Source organism: Mesocricetus auratus, unplaced genomic scaffold (assembly GCF_017639785.1).
Source record: "Mesocricetus auratus isolate SY011 unplaced genomic scaffold, BCM_Maur_2.0 Super-Scaffold_100006, whole genome shotgun sequence".
NCBI lineage: Eukaryota > Metazoa > Chordata > Mammalia > Rodentia > Cricetidae > Mesocricetus > Mesocricetus auratus.
Window position 1 is genome coordinate 77,762,824 of NW_024429190.1, and position 20,895 is coordinate 77,783,718.

General features: G+C 43.3%; 1 protein-coding gene across 5 annotated transcripts in view; it reads right to left on the reverse strand.

The window, feature by feature from the left end:
• Window positions 1-2,318: 2,318 nt before the first annotated feature.
• Klhl8 (kelch like family member 8) overlaps window positions 2,319-20,895 on the reverse strand; it is a 52,729-nt gene continuing 34,152 nt past the window's right edge. For 3 of the 5 annotated variants that reach the window (XM_005076364.4, XM_013117996.3, XM_040747546.1), the window contains exons 3-10: window positions 20,090-20,638; window positions 18,693-18,879; window positions 15,332-15,475; window positions 13,366-13,477; window positions 8,801-8,969; window positions 8,448-8,607; window positions 4,258-4,459; window positions 2,319-3,595 (exon numbers count right to left, since the gene is read on the reverse strand). In XM_005076364.4, the coding sequence (XP_005076421.1) occupies window positions 3,472-3,595; window positions 4,258-4,459; window positions 8,448-8,607; window positions 8,801-8,969; window positions 13,366-13,477; window positions 15,332-15,475; window positions 18,693-18,879; window positions 20,090-20,638 (1,647 nt within the window). In that variant the 3' untranslated portion in view covers window positions 2,319-3,471. The remainder of the gene's footprint in view (window positions 3,596-4,257; window positions 4,460-8,447; window positions 8,608-8,800; window positions 8,970-13,365; window positions 13,478-15,331; window positions 15,476-18,692; window positions 18,880-20,089; window positions 20,639-20,895) is intronic. The other 2 variants (XM_040747545.1, XM_040747547.1) reach the window with 2 other exon arrangements.

Here is a 20,895-nt window from a genome sequence, read left to right on the forward strand (position 1 = left end):
TTATCACTTATAAAATCATTTTGTATACCTCAACAATGTCTTATGTAGGCATTTAACAGCCCTGTAAGTTCATAGTTCACCTGGGAATTAATGAAATGAATTATACTCCTTAGGAGTAAAGCAGAACATCTACTTAAACATTAAAAAAAAATAAGCCATTAGTTACATAAAACAGGGAAAGAAAAAGACAGTGCTAATTTGTTTAGAAAGTCAGAGTATCAATACAGTAAAGTGTGGCTTTAGTGACCAAATGGGGGAGCCACACAGAGGAGCCTAGACATGTGTCTTGAAGAACTAATACACAAGAGGCTGGGTTCAGTGCAACAGACCCAGCTTCATGGGGGGTGGAGGCAAGGGCATCACTTGAGCCCTAGTTTTCAAGGCCAGCCTAGGCAACACAAAGTGAGATCTCATAAGTATTTGTGTGTGTGTGTGTAATGTATGTGTGTGTGTATGTGTGTGTGTATTCACTCCTGCTAGGTGGTGGTGACCCGTGCCTTTAATCGAAGCACCCAGGAGGCAGAGGCAGGTGGATCTCTGAGTATGAGGTCAGCTTGGTCCACAGAGTGAGTTCCAGGACAGCCAGGGCTACATAGAGACCGTGTCTTAAATTTTTTTTCCTGGTGCATTCTCCACTTCTAATCTCCATATTCAGCTGTTTCACAGCACTTTTTGGTAGGTACTGCTCCCACCTGAGGTGACGGTGAGGAGTCTCACAGGAGTCATCCCTCGTTTCTGTGCACGCACTTGTCATTAAGCACGTATTTCTTGTCCCCTACTCATTCCTCAGAGCATGTCTTCTTCTATAGAGAGACCACCTCCTGGCCGGCCCTGCTAGTCTTCTTCCACGGTTGTCAGCCCTCAGGCTATGCTTCTGACTGCCCATGCTCCCTTCACCTCAAATCCTGTCATGAGGACCTCATACTGCACAGGTGCAAGGGTTCAGTCAGCATGTTAGATGACCTCTCGCTAGTAAACGTCAGAAATGGAGTACACAGACTCTACATATAACAGACTGCTACACAGAAGAAGAAATACTCTAATCAAATACTATATTAAGATCCTTAGCCCTGACAATAAAAACACGCATGCTAGTATCCAGCAATCTATTAGATGAGAAACTGACAGCAGCCATGTTTCAAGCCATCTTTCACATTCAGCTAGATGTAGCTAGTCTGCCAAGTGTGATGGGTAAATGCTTCAAGGGCTAGCTGAAATATAGCTCGCTATACTAGAGAACACTGACGCAGCGAAACCTGCTCAGAGGCTTACACAATACACAGTATACCAGCAAGCCACCGTGTGCTGTTTAACCTCACCGAGACGCTGGCTCTGGAATTCAAGTTGCCATTCCTCCCACTTCGGACCCAAATCTGTTTACCTCATCAGAGTCCTTCAAAACCCCTCGTCCAGGGGTGGGTGACCCCGTGCACCTCTGACCCCTGAGAAAGGGAGAGCAGCACAACAGGCCATGAGTTAAAATGCTATGGTGTCGAGAACAGGCAGGTAAACTCTAAAAATAAAAAGACTGCTGCCTTGAACATGGAAGGCAAATCATCCTAGACACCTTCCTAATGCAAGACACTCAGCTACTGCTTATCTCACGATACAAAAACGGCTGTGGGGGAACAGCTAACGAGAAAGCCTGGGACCCTCCGTATGGGTGGCTGGGTGGTGTGAGCGTCTGATGTGATGTTCTCCTGTCTTTCTGCTGCTTGCTAGTTAGTCTTTTTTTTCCCACTTGCTGCATACTTAGAAACAGAAACCACTGCTGTCATGGACCATTCTCCATACAAAACAACCAGACAGTAGGAAACAAAGAAAGTAGCCTAATATGGAGACTTCAAGGTTTGCTGGGTGAAAGGCGATGATGCCAGTTTGAGCCCTTGGGTTTGTTTTGGGTTTGATATGTATGGTAGGCACTGGGCCAGAGTTCACATCCCCATTCCTCACATGAATTCCAGGTGGGTGAAGCGAGTTGCCTATAATTGCAGCTCTCTGGAACTAAGAAGGGGATGTCTGGGGCAGGCTAGATGTATAGGTGAGCTCTGGGTTCAACTGAGTCTACCTCAGTAAGATGGACAGCAATCTAGAAAGTCTTTGATGTTAATCCTGTAACTGTATATGAATGTGAATACCTGTACACATGCCCATACATATGTGTCACACATATATACATATAAACAAAAACAATAAAGAGCAGTTATGTCACAGTGAGATTATCAATATGCTGTGCTTCAGAATATTTGTAGAAATAGTCAATTAAATTTCAATAAATACATTAGGGGATATTAAATAATGAAAAGAACTGGTATCCATTTTCTGTTTTTACCAACAACGTATTTTATTGACAAACTTAAACTAATAATCAAGTTATACTGCATAAAGGGCTTTTGTAAAAATGCATTCATTTCCTAATAATAAATAAATCCAGCTTTGTACAATTAGAAAAACCAAGACAGTGACAAATAACAAGAAGAAAATGGGTCCTGGGACCAAAATCCAACAACTAAGCTGAAGAACAAAGATAAAGGGACCTTTAGATTTCCTTCGCTAGGTGGTCTCGAGTTCACACAATCCCTTTTCGAAGTCTCTCCATCAGGCACTAGACTAATCTAAAGCCGTTACTACGATGAGGAGAAAAGGAAAAGCAGCAGCCCTGTCAGCCACCTCACTTGCAGGGCCAGCACGGTTGCCTTCTGTAGTTCTAAAACTCCAAATGGAAACGAAGGGATTTTTTCAGACACTGACAGGTTTCAAGAATGCCTCAGAAACACACATTTTCCCACTTCATAAATACTCGAGAACTGAAAGTCATCGTCTAGAGACAAAAGGCAAACCTAATTCATCAGCACCATGTAAAGTGATCCTAAGGGAACAGGCCTCAAGTCCCCATGGTGATGAGAGGACTTATCCCTCCTGGGAAAAATCTACAGCCTGAAGTCCTAGCTTCAGGAAAAAGAACAGATAAAATTCAATAAATTACATTTTATTCATCAAAATAAACAGCTATTTTGAGGTTTGGCACTACATGAAACTTTTTCAGAACAAGAACGGGTTCAGAGATAGACTACTTCCTGCCTACTTTATTATTTCTAGAGCAGGAAGTGCCACACACACTTAGCGCTATGACTAACAGTTCCCTAGCTATCGGTCCACAAGGTGAGCTTACAACCCAACAGCTAACATTCAACAGGCCAGCAGTGGTAATCACAATCAATCAAAGTGCCGGCTGTCTTCCCACCCGTCAGCTGTGGTAATCACACTCAAAGTGCCGGCTGTCTTCCCACCCGCCAGCAGTGGTAATCACACTCAAAGTGCCGGCTGTCTTCCCACCCGCCAGCAGTGGTAATCACAATCAAAGTGCCGGCTGTCTTCCCACCCGCCAGCAGTGGTAATCACAATCAATCAAAGTGCCGGCTGTCTTCCCACCCGTCAGCAGTGGTTGCATTGTTGCTGCTGGGACTTAAGTCACATGCAGTCAACCACATTAGTGGACCCATGACCTACATCTCGGATCTGGCTGGTTAAACAGTCACACACGGCTACACCGGCACCAGCTCTGCAGTGAGACACAGGTCCAACCAGCTCCCACCTGGAAAGACAGAACAAGACAGTCACCTCAGAGCACAGGGATCCCGCCCAAAGACAACACTTGGGACTGTGGGGCTGGTTTACAAGACAGCAAGTTTCCAGAGGATTTTATATTTGAAACACTGCATTCCTCCATTATCTCAAGTTTGCTTTCCCCAGCTTCAATTACCTACAGTAACGCATATTAGGTGGACATTCTGGAAATAAGCAACTCTGTGAGCTTTCAATGCTGTGCTGTTCTGCCTTGCCTAGGCTAACCGGAGTGGTGTGTCACTTCCATAGACACCACTTACCTACTCACTGGTCACTGCAGAGCTGGACCAACTGTCATGGCTTTAAGTTATTTTGCTCAGATAACCTTTGTAAATACTTAATAAGGTGCTAAAGCATAAGAACAGTGATGCTGGAAATTTTACTTAAGTAAACTATGAAACATGCTCCATTTTATTAGTAATTGTTAGCCTTTTACCGTGCTAATTTATGCACTGGACCTTATCTTAAGCATGCATGGACAGGAGAAGCAGAACTATACATGTTGAGTTTGATTCTACCTGTGGTCTCGGGTATTACCCAGGGAGATTGATCCCTGAGGTTAATCTGAGAGCTCAGCCTTAATACCGCGGAGTGACGCGATTCGCAAAAGAGGAGGAGTGCGTTACTTACTTATTCAGCACTGGATCAAATGCTTCCACAGTGTTGAGGTATGCATTGCCGTTATGACCACCAACTGCAAAGATTTTGCCCATCACTGTTGCGATCCCTACTCCACCTCTGGGAGTGGTAAGTGCTGCCACATAATCCCACTTGTTGCTTCGAGGGTCATATCGTTCAACGGAGCTCAAAGGGGAGTTATCATCAAAACCACCTACAAAAGAAACATCTTTAAAATGGAACTGCATTGGGCTGGAGAGATGGCTCAGAGGTTAAGAGCACTGACTCCTCTTCCAGGGGTCCTGAGTTCAATTCCCAGCAACCACATGGTGGCTCACAACCATCTACAATTCAATCTGGTGTCCTCTTCTGGCATGTAGGCAGAATGCTGTATATGTAATAAATAAATCTTTAAAAAAATGGAACTGCATTTCATAAAAACTGACAACAAAAGCTCAACTCAACAGCTTATAAAACTCAAGCTTTTTCTGGGCCTGGTTGAGCATGTGCCTTTAATCCCAGCACTTGGGAGGCAGAGGCAGGCCCTGAAGATCCCTGAGTTTGAGGCTAGCCTGCTCTACATAGTGAGTTCCAGGACAGCCAGGACTATGTAGAGAGACCCTGTCTCAAACAAACAAAAAACAAAACCCTCAAGATTTTCTTGTTTTGTTGTCCTGGAACTCAAGCTGTAGACAAGGCTGATCTTGAACTCACAGTGATCTGCCTGCCTCTGCCTCCCGAGAGCTGGGATTAAAAGTGTGCACCATCACTGCATGCTTTTAAAGCTCTTAAAGAATTATTTACAGAAAAAAGGAAACAATTACCCCAATAGCTAGCTACCACCAACTACAATTTTCTATAATCCGTCTCTGTTTGGTCACAGTGTACTTTGGCAGTAGGCATGGATAGTTTTCCTCTTGGTTTTGAGAATGGGTTTCAAAACCTGAGAAGCCTGAGTCTTCTCGGTGCTGGGATTGTGGGTGTACACCTCCATGCCTACAGTAGAGTGGAGCTGCTGTAGAAAAGTAGGAAATTTATGGGGAGAGATCAGCATTTCATAATCTGACCTAGATTCCTAGGAGCAAGACGGATGGGGTTTTCCTCTCTGTGTGCCATCTAAGTAGCAGGGAGGCCTGAGAAATACTAAACCTCACCAGAGAAAGGTGCAAGTTTTCCAGGGCTCTTCTTAAAACCATACTTGCCAGCACAACTGCTGAGCTGGTGAGCTATGGCTGACTCCTCATCCACTTTGCCAAATCTGTGTCTTCTTCCCGTCCCGTGGTCTGTGGGTAAGGTCTCTTCAATACCATACAGCATGACTTAGCACATTCCCAAGTGATGCCTAGACAGTTACCTCCATCCTGTCCAGGTCCCCTCACAGGTCCCCAAGTGAGCAGCAGTTCTCTTTAATGACTCAACCTGTTTTCCTGATAGGAGGAAGTGTTGCTACTGTGACCATTTCTTTAAAAAAAAAAAATAAGCTCAGCTTCACTGGCCTTGGGTGCAGCGAGAGTGGGAGAGCAGGCCTGCACCTCAGCAGCTGCAGCACTTGGGAGAGCAGACCTGCACCTCAGCAGCTGCAGCATTTGGGAGAGCAGACCTGCACCTCAGCAGCTGCAGCATTTGGGAGAGCAGACCTGCACCGCAGCGACTGCAGCACTTGGAGAGTAGGCCCTGCACTTCCCCTAGGTAAAACAGTAGAGCTGCCCTTGGTGGTATGGGTGCAGGTACTGGCCCCTGCAGGTGTTGAGAGCAGGAGAATTGGTCCAGCTCCTTGCTGCCTGCTGTAGAGGGTGAGCTAGCCACAGCAGTGCTGGAGAGCTCGCCCTGGTGGTGTGAATGAGGGACAACTGGTGGGCTGACCAACCCAGCTGTCACCCAAGCCCAGAACCAGGGCTAGGAGTTGGCCCACCCCAGTATCTACCATGTATGACCTGCTAGAGCATGAGAAAGGGCCCATCCCACAGATCCAAAGCAGCAGGATCTCCATGACACAGAACAACAACAGGATATCCAAGAGGAGCCCCAGTGAGAACCCAGTATCAAGAGTACAGTACAAGCCAGAGACCTCTAACCAGACCAATGGCTCATTGCGATGAACACGGAACACTTACAAGTAAAGATGTATTGTCTAAAGAGACATTCTGTGACTCTGTGTTACACTACAGGTTCACTCTGAGACTTTTTTGTATGTTTGTTTTAAATTTTATTTATTTTTTGGGTGGGGGAGAGGTTGCAAGGGTAGAGGACAGATATGAAGGTTTGGGATCAGGATCAAGAATCAATTAAAAAAATCTAAAAAAGGGTCAGCTCTAAAAAATCAAGTAAACCTTTTATTTATTTATTTATTTATTTATTTATTTTGATGCAGGAGTTGTCTATGTAGCTCAGGCTGTCCTGGAATTCACTTTGTAGACCAGGCTGGCCTTAAACTCAGATTCACCTGCCTCTGCCTCCTGAGTGCTGGGATTAAAGGCATGTGCCACCCCTACCCAGCCAATTAAATCTCTTCTAACAGGTTAATTTAATTATATCACTTGAAATGAAATAAATTCACTAATTTTATGTACATAACCAGATGTATTTTGGGCAAATGCATATTGCAGTCTCATCACAACTGCAATTCTTTTCCTTGCAATAAAAATGCCATCACTGCTCATGTTAAAGTGGAAGGTGAGGTCTTTAGAGTTACATTCTCTGTAGCCTTCTTTCTGATTGGCACCATGTAATCCTCCTAGGTAATAAGAAAGAATCGGTGCTGAGGACGTAGCTCAACAAGGATGAAGGAAAAGGTCAAGGCAGAGATAAGGCAGATGCAGTCAGGCTGTTACACACCTACACCTCATACTGTGGTTATTCACATCAGTTGTACCTTAGGTTATGGATGTCCAAGAGGTTGTTTGTCGTAGTTCTCAGTGCTCAGGACTGAAACCAGGACCTCTGCATCTAGGCAAGAGCTTTACCACTGAGCTGCCCCAGTTCCCAAGAGGGTTGCTTTAATGTTCAATCTGAGATGTTCTTCTTATATGTTTTAGCTATAAAGGTCCCAAAGACTTAATAAGAAACAGCAAAATGACACTCCTGTGGCCATGTGACACATGGTAGTGACCTGTCTAAGGTTAGTCTGGAAATGTGAACAGCTGCAACCATATATTGTAAGAACAACGCTGGTTTCCACACACTCAAATCCAACCTCTACTTCTATCACTGTCTAGGCACGCCACTGTCTCTGCAAATGACTAGTGTGAAGGAGGTGAGGTTGAGGTTAACTGTATTTCCTTCTTTTTCATGCAAGAGCACAGAAACGCAGCATTGCTTCTACTTGCAAATGCTGACCACTAATAACAACCCACTCTTCTGCCAAGAGCTGTAAATTACATAACCCAACAGTATACTTTAGTGTCCAGGATGCTAACTGCCTCTCTGTAAGGAAGATTAGTAATTACAAAGCAAGGCCTGTGCCGGGCACACTGAAGATGCTTAGACTACACTGTCTCTAACTCCTGACAGTTCTGACAGGGGGCATTCTCGTCCTGGTTCACAGTCATTTAAGACCTGGCTGCCCCCTTTCCATCCATCTGGACTGTTCCCATGTATGCTAGGAATCAGAGAGCACAGCTAGCTCCAGAAGTCAATCTAATCCAGTACTTCATCAGTCAAAAAGCAACAGAAAAACACATACTTCATAGGGAAAAGCTACTGGCTTTCTTGATATTGTAATTGGCTTTGAAACAAAGTAGAAGGAAAACAGGTCTTTGGGCCTTTTAGGGTTGGTTTTAGCAAAGTGCCTTTATGTTTCTACATTTACAAATACATATCTCATTCAAATGCCACCCCTACTCCAGATATAATCTGAGTTTTGCTTTTTGGATTTTGTTTTTTTGAGACAGAGTAATATTATATAGCCCTGGCTTGCCTGGACCTCACTATGTAGATCAGGGTGACCTCAAACTCACAGAGACCCTCTTGCTTCTGCCTCCTGAGTGCTGGGATTAAATGGGTGCACTGCCACCACATCGGGTAGAAGTTTTAACTATGAAAATTTAAATCAAAAAGCATTAATGTCAACTTTAAGGACTCAAAAGCACATCTCAGGACCGATTCTCCTAAAGATCACAAGTGATAATCGTTTGTCACTGTATTATATTAAGGCATTTGTCATCATATGCCTTCATATATTAAATTAGATGACATGGACTCACCGACAACATACAAGCAGCCGTGGAGTTCACTAACTCCATTGCCTGCTCTTCGTTGACCCATTTCCTTGACTTCTATCCACTTATCCAGATGGGGATGATACCTTTCCACACTGGACAAGGAGGCCACTCCGTCATTGCCGCCCACTGCATAAACATGGTTCTGGAGGAAGGAAAACATGCATCAGATTTTAAAGGGTTTATCCACAGCCTAACAGCTGAGCAGATTGTGGTGAAGTCCATGTTTCGTGAGCAGTTTGGTGTATAATCAATCCTGTGGCAGCTGATGTCTATTATTCCATGTTGATGGTGGATATGATTGGTGCCTCTCCATGGGAAGTAGTTGTGTAACTTACCACTAAAGCCACAGAGCCAACCCCTCCACGGGGAGTGTTCATTGGTGCCACTGTACTCCACTGGTCAGATTCAATGTCGTATCTCTCCACATCACTGAAGCAAGTATTGTCATCTAACCCTCCAATTGCATATATTGGGCCCCCTAAGGAGGCCAAAGCAATTCCTCGCCTGCAAAGAAGCAGTAAAGCATGTTTCATTTCAGGAAAAAGAAGGAATTTGTATCAATGTAAACCACTTCTGAGGATAATCATCAAAGCAACAGTGTTTTAGCGTGTTAACCTTTCCGAGCAGGAGTGCAGGCCCATGACTCAGTACAGTGCCTGGCCTACACAGGCCGCTGGAAACTTGGGTTAAGCTCTGCTTTTCTGTCTTTTACGTAATTTTTTTTCTGAGGGTTGAACCCAGAGCCTTGCATCTAACAGGAATGCATTCAACCCCTAAGCTACATGCTAAGCCTAAACTCAGAACAAATAATAATAGAAAACCCAGCAAAACAGTATAAAGAAACCCAAAGTGTTAAACTACCAAACAGACAGTTACATAATTTGAGGAGTTACTGGGTTAAGTGAGCAGTCTGCTGTGGATTCAAAAGGCCAACTCCAGTCCTGAATCCATGAGCTCTTTTATTAAAACACAGTCCAAAGAACATTCACTTTCCTACCACATGCTTTGTATGAACTGCTTTATTTCTAAAGATCGTTTATGCTTCCTTTGAAAGGAAGACTTAGTCCCCACTGAAAGTTAACTCTCTGTTATATGGACAAGAAAAAAGGACATGTTATAGCCACCAAAGGCTGAGCTATTCTAAACTGCTACAGTAGTCTTAGAGGCCTCTGAGGGTAAACCCTTCACTTAAAGTTCGCTTTGGATCCCACCTCCCGTTTCCCTGGTAACACTAGAACTGTAGACGTCTGCTTTGCCACTCCGTAAGCTTCTTGGTCTGCAATTCTCTATTCCCACATGAAACACGACAAATAAAAGGACCCTGTACAGATATTGGGGTTCAAGCTGAAGATCAGGGAAGTAAAGCAGTCAAGCTACCAGAGAGCTCTTACCTCTAACAGGGCTGGAGTGATCCTAATCTCAGTCTTATACTGAGACCTTGCTCCTGTCTTTTCTTAGGAGTCCTGGGATTAAAGGCATGTGATCCCAAGTGCTGAGATCAGTTATGTGTGAGCTGTTTCTCTTTAGGAATGGATCAATTTCGTGTAGTCAGTGTGGCCTTTAACTCACAGAAATCCATCTACCTCTTTCTTGAGTCCTAGGATTAAAAGTGTGTATCACCACCTCCTAGCTTGTGGCTGACTTTGCTTTCTGAATCATCAGGCAAGCTTTAATAAATCATAAATAACATGTCAACATGGATACACAACATTCAACTACTGTCACACAGCATGTTCTTGCCTGTATTCCTAACTGGCTAGTCTTTCCTTAATGTAGCCTAAGCAATTATCCCTGTGTTTACATCATTCAACTTTTTGTGCATCCCTGCATATACTTTATTTTCAAATTATAAACATATATTTCTGTATAAACAGATTATATTAAATGCAAAACTGCAAAACATGCACCTAAAGTAAAAGTTTAAAAGTTGATAGAGACCAGGATAAAGAACAGCGCTGCTATCATCATATGAAAAACATAACATAAATAGCAGTATGACTATAATCCCCAAGCTCTCTTCTGTTCTCTGAATGTGGGCAACTGTACTGTAAACACTCTGTCTCACCCCTTTAATGTAGGACACTGCAGTGTGAATACTCTATCAAACCCCTTAAGTGTAGGACACTGCAGTGTGAACACTGTATCCCACCCCTTAAGTGTAGGACACTGCAGTGTGAATACTCTGTCTCACCCCTTTAGTGTAGGACACTGCAGTGTGAATACTGTCTCACCCCTTTAGTGTAGGACACTGCAGTGTGAACACTCTGTCTCACCCCTTTAGTGTAGGACACTGCAGTGTGAATACTCTGTCCCATCCCTTTAATGTAGGACACTGCAGTGTGAATACTCTATCAAACCCCTTTAATGTAGGACACTGCAGTGTGAACACTATATCCCACCCCTTAAGTGTAGGACACTGTAGTGTGAATATTCTGTCCCATCCCTTTAGTGTAGGACACTGCAGTGTGAACACTCTGTCTCACCCCTTTAGTGTAGGACACTGCAGTGTGAATACTCTGGCCCATCCCTTTAATGTAGGACACTGCAGTGTGAACACTCTATCCAACCCCTTTAGTGTAGGGCGCTGTAGTGTGAATACTTTATCCAACCCCTTTAGTGTAGAACACTGTAGTATGAACACTCAATTCCTTTCCTTTATGGTCTATGTCTCACACTTGCACAAGTCAATACTTTACTCTGCACAAAACATCCCACCTCATAGTCCTGTTATAACTGATATATTTTAGGTTTTACTATAAAACCTGGTCTGACACTTTTTAGAGGGTTTTGTCTATAGAACATTTGGTCTGCTTGGTTTTGCTGCTGCTGGTTGCTGGCTGTCACTCTGTGGTACTTGGGGAATTCCACTCAGGACCGCAGGCAGGCATGTTAAGTAAGCACTGTGTCACAGAGCAATGTCCCCAAGCCTACTGCCTTTCTGAATCCTGTTATGGTGACATGACTTTAGTTGCTCTTTCATCTCAGGATGTTGGAACTTACTATTCAAATTATTAATAAAAATTTACAAGAGGCTTAATTACTGAATCATGTAATTAACAATTTTCCCTTCAGACAATCAAAATATAGTTCAATTTATTATAGATGAGAACTTAATATATTTTAAAATCAGTAAAGAAAAAAAAACAGAAACCAAGAGAGCTATTTTGTTAAGATAATAATAAGTCTTAGTCCTAGATAGTATCATATTTAAGAGAAACACTAAATGCATTTTGATTAAGGTCAGGAATCAGACAAAAATATGTGTTTCAATTTCTATTCATACAGTATCAAACTACTAGCTAGTAAAGGAGGTATGTGAAACAAATTAGAAACCTAAGAATGTATGAGGAGGGGTTGAAGAGATGGCTCAGTGGTCAAGGGCACTTGCTGCTCCTGTGGAGGACTGGAGTTTGATTTCTGCCAGTCCTGTTAACCCGCTACAGACTACTGTAACTCTAGCTCCAGGGGATCTGATGCCCTCTCTGGCCCCAGTGAGCACTTGACTGCATGCATACGCACGTGCACACACACGCACGCACACACACACACACGCACACATGCACACACGCACAAACACCGTATTGGGAAACTGGCAAAAGCTGACAGCACCACATCAATGCTTACCTCTGACACTGTACCCATAACTGTGGAATGTTAAGGTACAGGAAGCTGGGGGAAAGATATATGGATATACCTTGACATGACTGGAACTTCAAGCCAGGAAATTCTTTGCTCTTGAGGGCTGCCCTCCAGCATTGGAGGATGTTCAGCAGCATCCCTGACCTCTTCTTATGAGATACTAGCACTAAGCTGTCTAGCAGAGGAGGTAATGTGATCTTCGGCTGAGAATACCTGATACCTGTAACTCTACATGTTCTTGCATAGCAAGTATGAGGCCTAGCTGCACAACACGAGATCCTGTCTTGATACAGCATAGCAAAGCAAAACACCAAGGGCTGTGGAGGTAGCTCGGCAGGTAAAAGCACTTGCCACAGGGCTTGATGACCTGAGTTGAGCCCTGGAACCCGTGATGGAAGGAGAACCAACTCTTGTGAGCTCTCCCCACATGTGCACCCCTGCTGCAGGCATGCACCTTTCTTCTCCTCAGCCAAAAAAATAAATGAATGCAAAAAGAATTTTAAATAAAATTAAACAAAACAAACAACAACACAACAACGGAATGCTACCTATTTGCAACTTTTCTGAAAAAAAAAATCTAAAGTTATTTCAAACAAAAAGTATCGAAAAGAGCAGCAAGGCTTCCTACAGAAGACTGTGACGGGCATAACCGGAACTAAATGTCAAGTCCAGTCAAACCAGTTTCAAAGTGTGTGAGTGTGTGCATGCGCACACGTGTGTACAGGTGCTACAGGAGTCCACAGGAGGGTTTTACACCCGCTTGAAGCTGGAGTTATTGGTGATTGTGAGCTGCTCAGTGTGGGTGCCTCAAAAGAGAACTCAGGACCTTGGGAAGAGCAGCCCACATCTTAACTGCTGAGCCATCCATCTCTCCATACCTTATGATTCCATCCACTTTTTAATGATTTATTTATTCTATGTGCACTAGTGTTTTGCCTGTGTACATCTGTGTGAGGGTGCCAGATCCTCTAGAATTGGAGTTACAGAAAGATGTGAGCTGCCATGTGGGTGCTGGGAATTGAACCCAGGTCCTCTGGAAGAGCAGCCAATGCTCAACCCCCGAGTCATCTCTCCAGCCCCCTATGATTCCATTCTTAAATACAAAAAAATTGTGAAAAACATTGCTTTAGATGCTTTGGCAAAATGGGCTTGATAAGGCTAAGTTTCTGAAAATAGAAAAAACCTTCAAGATAAGATTTTTCAGCATTTGTCCTTTTAACTTCACACTATCAATTCACAAGGAATCTGCATGGTGACCTACCTCTTGGTATTCATTGATGCCTTCATCATCCACTTATTAGTGAGAGGATCAAACATCTCCATGCTACCTAAGTGTTCATTCCCATCATGTCCACCCACTGCATACACTTTACCTGTCAAATAAAGAAGTAGTGTATTAATACCATTTACATGTAAACAATACATAACTAGAATGTCATGATAAATTAACTTTTACTATTATTTTCTGTTCAACATTGAATCAGTGTTATCAGGAGGAAGTGAAATTCAGTGTAAGCTTTCACTAAACATGCCCTGTGTGGAAAGCTATAAAGCTTTCAAATGCCACTCTTGGGTTTCATTGCTTTTCATTAAATAGTAAATGAAATCATTAATTCTGCCTTCAAAACAGGTCAATAAAATGGAAAAAGACTAGTAACATAAGGAAAATACAAAATAAGTGTTAATACAAAATAATCAACTTTTCTGAGTAAATATATATATATATATATATATTTCTTAAAATATATAATATATATATATTAAGAAGGCTGTGGTCACCACCTGAAGCTATAGCCTCAGGAAAAGCCTCAGTGTCTTCCTACAGTGTACAGTTACAGAAACTAGATTTTAAATCATTACTAAAAATTAATTAGTTGAACAACCATAGAGAAATTATCAGAAAGATTTTAAGAATCACCCTTTCCTCATTTTATATGAGGACAAGTTTTTCAGGAAACACAGGCTAGGGGATAGCTCAGCAGTTAAGAGTGCTTGGTGCTACGCCGGGCGGTGGTGGCACACGCCTTTAATCCCAGCACTTGGGAGGCAGAGGCAGGCGGATCTCTGTGAGTTCGAGGCTGGGCTGGCCTGATAGCCTCCAAAACAATACAGAGAAACCCTGTCTCGTAAACTCAAAAAAAAAAAAAAAAAAGAGTGCTTGGTGCTCTTGCAGACAAGCCAACAGCACCACACTGAGGCTTAAAACTGTCTGGAACTCCAGTTCCAGTGGGATCTGATGCCCTCTTCTGGCCTCTTCTTGCACTAGGTACACACATGGCAGACATACACACATGCAGATAGATAGTCATACACAAAATAAAAATAGCTGGGCAGTAGTGGTGTCCACCTTTAATCCCAGCACTCAGGATGCAGAGGCAGGAAGATCTCTATGACTTCAAGGTCAGTTTGGTCTGCTGAGTGGGTTCTAGGACAGCCAGGGCTACATGAGAGAATCCCTGCCTCAGGAAACTGAAAATGAATAAACAAATTTAAAAAAGATCTCTTAAAATATGTAAAAAAAAAAATAACTTAGGAGCTGGGAATGAAGCTCCATTGACAGAGTTCTTGCCTATCACACAGGAAACCCTGGGTCAACTTCCAGCACTGTGTAAACTAGATGTGCTGGTACACACCTGCGATCCCAGCCCAAGAGGTAGAAGCAGGAGGATCCCAAGTTCAAGCTCAGCCTCAGGTACACAGTGAGCTCTAGGACACAAGGGACCGTCTCTTGGAAAAATTTATAAGAAACTAAAACAGATTTAGAACTAAAATATTATAATTGATCCTAGGACATTTCATGCATAAGTCAAGTGTTCTGCCGCTGAGACACATTCCCATTCCCTGGCAATTGGAAACAAGGTCTTGTCATGTATCTCAGGCTGGCCTGGAACTTAAATCCTGCTGCCTTGGTCTCCAAATGCTGGGATTATAAGTATGTGCCACCATTCCCAGCCACAAGAATTTGACTTTCCAGCTGTTTATTTTTAAATTTATATACCAACATGCTACTTTATATATCAATTTGCTAATGTATATACTAATATGCTAATTTCCACACTAACATGCCAAGCATCTGTGGAAAAAGGCAAGCAAATGACCACCACTCAAATATTTCATCAATAAATTACTTTATAATGAATGTTTCCTTATACAAAGAAAATCTCAAAGCTCATGTAATTAAGCAAAGCACCATGGTTTTACGATATCAACTTCAGCAACAGACCCACCTTCCACAGAGATCACACCTACATGTCGCCTTCGACTATTCATTTCTGGCCCAAAGAACCAACTGTTTTTGTTGATAGAATAGCATTCAATACTGCGGAAGGGGTCGCCAGATCCACCTCGGCCACCTACACAGAACAGCACACCTGAAGGCAAAGCCACAGACACACATCAGTACCATGGCTTTTAAAGCTTTATTTTTTTATTTAAATTAGAAACAATCTTATTTTATATACCAATCCCAGTTCCCTCTCCCTCCCATCCTGCTATGCCTCCCACTGACCCCCATCCCATCCCTCTTCTGTTCCATAGAAAGGGTGAGGCCTTTCATGGGGGATCATCAAAATATGTCACATCATTTGGGGCAGGGCCTAGGACCTCCTCCGTGTGTCTAGGCTGAGAGAGTAATCCTTCCATAGGGAATGGGTTCCCAATATCCATTTGTACACTAGGGATAAATACTGTTCCACTACAAGAGGCCCCATAGACTGTCCAGGTCTCCTAACTGACACCCAAATTTAGAGTGCCTGGTTCTGTCCTATGCTGGTTTCTGAGCTGTAAGTCTGGGGTCCATGAGCTCCCCTTGTTCAGGTCAACTGTTTCTGTGGGTTTCCCCAGCCTGGTCTTGACCCCTTTGCTCATCACTCCTCCCTCTCTGCAACTGGATTCCAAGGATTTGGCTCAGTGCTTAGCTTTATTTTTAATGAGCATGGAAAACCATTGTCAAATTCTGAGTAGTGTTTGTTTTTTAAGGATGAGTTATGAAATCTAGCTTTCTTTTTGCGCCTCTCCTTGAACTCTTCAAAGAACATGATTCATCAGTTATCTCTCCTTTTTTATATTCTCACTGACTACAAGTGTCAGAATCATCTTTTGCTTTAGGGAAAAGGACAAGTATATTCATATACGGTCACTGCAGAGCTGTCTGCCTCAGTCACCTCTAACATTTCCCTACTGAATACAAACAGAGTTAAATACATTCGTTTCCTGTTTGGAAATTTCCTGTCTTTGGTGCCTGTGACATCCAGGCCTCCTTCCTGTTTCATGGTCCACGCGCTGCCTACTCATCACTTTTTACATGCTTAGGAAAGGTTCGTCTCTGTTAAACTGTATCACGGTATCTTCAATGAGCTTGCCTAAGCTAGACTACCACCTGAGGCCTACAGACCAGAGACACAGCATGTACAGAGCCATCTCCTTCCTCCCTTCCTTCCTTCCTTCCTTCCTTCCTTCCTTCCTTCCTTCCTTCCTTCCTCCCTCCCTCCCTCCCTCCCTCCCTCCCTCCCTCCCTCCTTTCCTTCCTTTCCCAACATGTCCCACCTGTCCCTATCAAGCTGCCACTGTCTGGGTGCAGTATCCACCAGTTATGGCTGAGTTGTGAAATCCAGCCGTTCACCACTTACAAGCTTCCAGACTGCCAACAGAACTGTGGTTATTTAAACGAGGATGACCCCCACGGGCCCATAGGGACTGACAATATGAGGAGGTGTGGCCTTGTTGGAGTAGGTGTGGCCTTATTGGTGGAAGTGTGTCACTGGGAGGTGGGCATTGGGGTTTCAAATGCTCAGCCCAGGCTGAGTGTCATTCTCTGTACTGCATGTGAACCTGGATGTGGAATTTCAGCTACTTCTCCAGCACCATGTCTGCTGTGTGCTGCCACGCTCCTGGCCATGATGAGCTAAACTGGCGTGAGATGACCTCTCTGTATGCTGTGAATATGTGTGGCTCTCATTAGTTGATAACAAAAGCTAAATTGGCCTATAGCTGAATAAAGCTAAGCTGGAAAGCCAAATGCAGAAAGAGGGAGAAAGAAAACCTCTGAACTGTAAGCCAGCCCCAATTATGTTTTCCTTTATAAAAGTTGTCATGGTCATGGTGTCTCTTCACAGCAATATAACCCTAACAAGAACAATCTGATAAAAGACTATTTCCTATAAGCATTACCCTATAAATTTCAGCAAATGCTCTGAACTGTAAAAATAATGTCTTATTTTATATCTACTTACCACAACTGGGAAAAAGCAACTTTAATGTGATTTATAATCAGCTGAAGGTATAAAGCACAGATCTCTAGTTCAGTCATCTGGGTAAAGGTTTAAGGACTGTATTTCTAACAGGCTCCTGGAGTGACCATTTTCATCACACTCTGAGGAGCACTGAGTGCCTTCAAGGTAAAGCCGTGGGGCTAGAGACACACTCAGGGTGAGAAAGCTTGTTTGAAGGCTGAGACACACTCAGGGTGAGAAAGCTTGTTTGAAGGCTGAGATACACTCAGGGTGAGAAAGCTTGTTTGAAGGCTGAGACACACTCAGGGTGAGAAAGCTTGTTTGAAGGCTGAGATACACTCAGGGTGAGAAAGCTTGTTTGAAGGCTGAGATACACTCAGGGTGAGAAAGCTTATTTGAAGGCTGAGATACACTCAGGGTGAGAAAGCTTGTTTGAAGGCTGAGATACACTCAGGGTGAGAAAGCTTGTTTGAAGGCTGAGATACACTCAGGGTGAGAATGCTTGTTTGAAGGCTGAGCTACACTCAGGGTGAGAAAGCTTGTTTGAAGGCTGGGATTCATCGCCACCAGCACATTACACCATTAGCACAGCATGAACACTCTCTATTCTAGCCCTACCAGCAGTTCAAGCTCCTGCACATGCACCCGTGCCCATCCATGGTGCTCCTACAGCACTTTTGGGACCAATCACTCACTGACACATGAGTAAAATATCCACATGCTGACAACCGCCACCCCAAACTAGAGTACAACTGTTATAGTGAGCATTACACACTAACTAGATGGTGCCTGGCATGTGCTCTGTACTCTGGGGAGGTAAAAGGGGCTGAAGAGCCATTTCCCTAATGGGTACCCTGTTTATTATTTAAAACAAAAGCTGAACTTTATTTTCTCTTTAAGACTTTTCCTATCCCTCACAAAGTAGTCACCACCATCCTTTGCACCCTACACTTGGAGGTCACACAAAACACCTGCAATACTCTACTGAATTTATCTGCTCATCTGTCTTTTCCCTACACCAGACCATTTCCCCCAACGCAGGAGGTATGTCTACACTTCCACAGCCTATCCCAGAGTCTGCAAGAGCAGCATCCAATGTGTGCTGAGTGACTACAGATCACAGAGTCTACAAGAGCTAGTTCCAGGCTCCAAAGCTACACAGGGAAACCCTGTCTCGAATAAACCAAAAAAAATCACATACACAAACACACACACACATACCCCTACTGACTATTACCTTAAGGCACTCAGACTGGAATTATCTGACTATTAAGTTTAAGCACACATAACCAATAATAGCCCTCACCTACATCAAATGCTCTTTCTGGAAAGTTACTTAAATGAGTAATTTACTTACCAGCTGTATGCTTCCTTGGGGTAGTCCGGACCGTGTACTCAAAGTCAGGGATGGGCTTGCTGCTCAAATGAAGGTGATAGTTCCTTGCTTCATCCAATAGATCTCTACATTTTAGATTTTGCTTGACAATCTGTTCTTTTGCCACAACACCCATAAGAAAATCAACTGGCAATAATGGCAGACGAACCTAATATAATGAAGTTACATGTGAAGTAAGTTAGAAGTTGAAAAATAATTGCTACACATGCTTTAAAAAATCCAATTATAATCACACTTTGAGTATGTCTTCTTCCTGAGTAAAAATATAAGTAATTTTGCTTTTGATAACACCATTAAAATTTTTTATTAAATATGAGCATAACTGAGCATGGTGACTCATGTCTGTAATCCCAGAATATGGGACACTGAGATAAAAAGATTATGAATTTAGGACCAGCAAGTCTAAGCAACAGAGTGAGTACCAGGCTAGTTTGGGCTAGATAGACTCTGTCCCCAAACGACAATAAACTGAATAAAATACCCAATGTTTTTAGTTGCTTCTGTTTTGAGACAGACTTTAATGCAGCCGGGCTGGTCTCAAACTTGCTGTGTACTTGGATGCTTGCCAACTCTGCTCCTCCTGCCTGTCTCCTCGGTGCTGCAATTACAGACACGCATCACCATGTCTGGCTGTGCTGTGCTGAGGGTCAGCCCAGGGCCTCACTCGTGGCAGGCAAGGGTTCCATCCACTGCGCTATATCCCTACCCTGACCCAGACTTTTATCAACTACAAAGTTTTAACAAAGCATTGATTTCAGAAAAAGGTAGGTGACTGGAACTGCTCTTCTTCTAAGTAGTTTCATTTTACTTCTCAGCAAACAAAACAAACAAAACAAACAAAACAAGGAGGAGGTGGAGGGAGAACGGTAGGAGACAGAGGGAGGAAAAGGGAACCCAGGGCACAGACCCTGGAAGACCTGTTTGTTACTTCCTTATCCAAGGCACCTCAGTATGGTTAACAACATTAACAGCCACAACAGACAATTTCGGAGGTTTCAAAATAAACTTCAGCATTCAGCATTCACAGTGATGCTACATGTTTTTTTTTTTTTTCTTGAATAGGTCTATAGGTCTACAGTTGCTAGGAATAACTACACTCTCACTAGGAAAATTATTCATCAAAACTTAGAAACTTCATTATAAAGTAATATGTAAGCTACAGGCAGAGCTGTTTCCTAACACAGTATACATTACTATTTCACATGAATAATTTCCTTCAAGTACAACAAATCCAGATTACCATTAGTGTAGGAACTGTACAGGACATGAAGAGCTAACTGCTGAGCATTACCCCCTTCAGATAATGTGCCTTTGGTTCCATGTCACCTCGTCTCCACACAGTCCTGCTTCAGCCCTACCTGCGCAAGGGTCTCATCCAGCCATTTAGAATGATGCTGGGGGTTGGCAAGAAGCCACTTGATAGCAGCACTGTAGACCTGCTTTTCACTGTCAATATTGAGGTCACTGGAGGACAGGAGCTTGTGGAGATGCTGGGGTGACACACTCACGAAGTCTTCACATTCCACCACTTCAGTAAAGTGTTCGCAGGCATATTGGTCCGCCATGTCCATTAGGTCTATTCTGTTGTGACTCTCCGCAAAGGCTCGTACTGCCAGGCAGTTGGAGGGATGAAAATGTAACTTCATGTATTCACAACAAGCTCTGGCCACCAGTTCAACCTGCAGGATACATGCTGCGTACAGGAGAGGCTGGACGTTGTCCACTGTCAAAGTGAGCCGAGAGGAGTACACGAACTTTACCAAGTCCTCCATAGCATCCCCATCAAAGTCTCGGATCTCAATCAGTGCCTGCTTGGCTTCAGCCATTTCAGAAAGAAACATGGCTCTGAAGTAGGGGATCACACAAGCCAGCACCAGTTTGTGACAGGGGATTAGCTTTGAGCCAACCTGTTCAAGACAACACACACACTGAGAAGGCAGCAGAGAGCACATGCTGGAGACAAGGACAACGTTCCGGGCAGCTCTGACTCAGGATCACTTGAATAACGCAATCTTAGCTATTCAGTCTTCAATTAAGCCAGTTTCTTAAAGTCAGGGAAGTTTCATTTTCCAAGTTCACCACACTAAACTGCTGTTTTCTATATTATCTCTTATTTGAGGATCATTTTGTGAAACAGTAGACATTTTTAAGATAGACTAAAAAA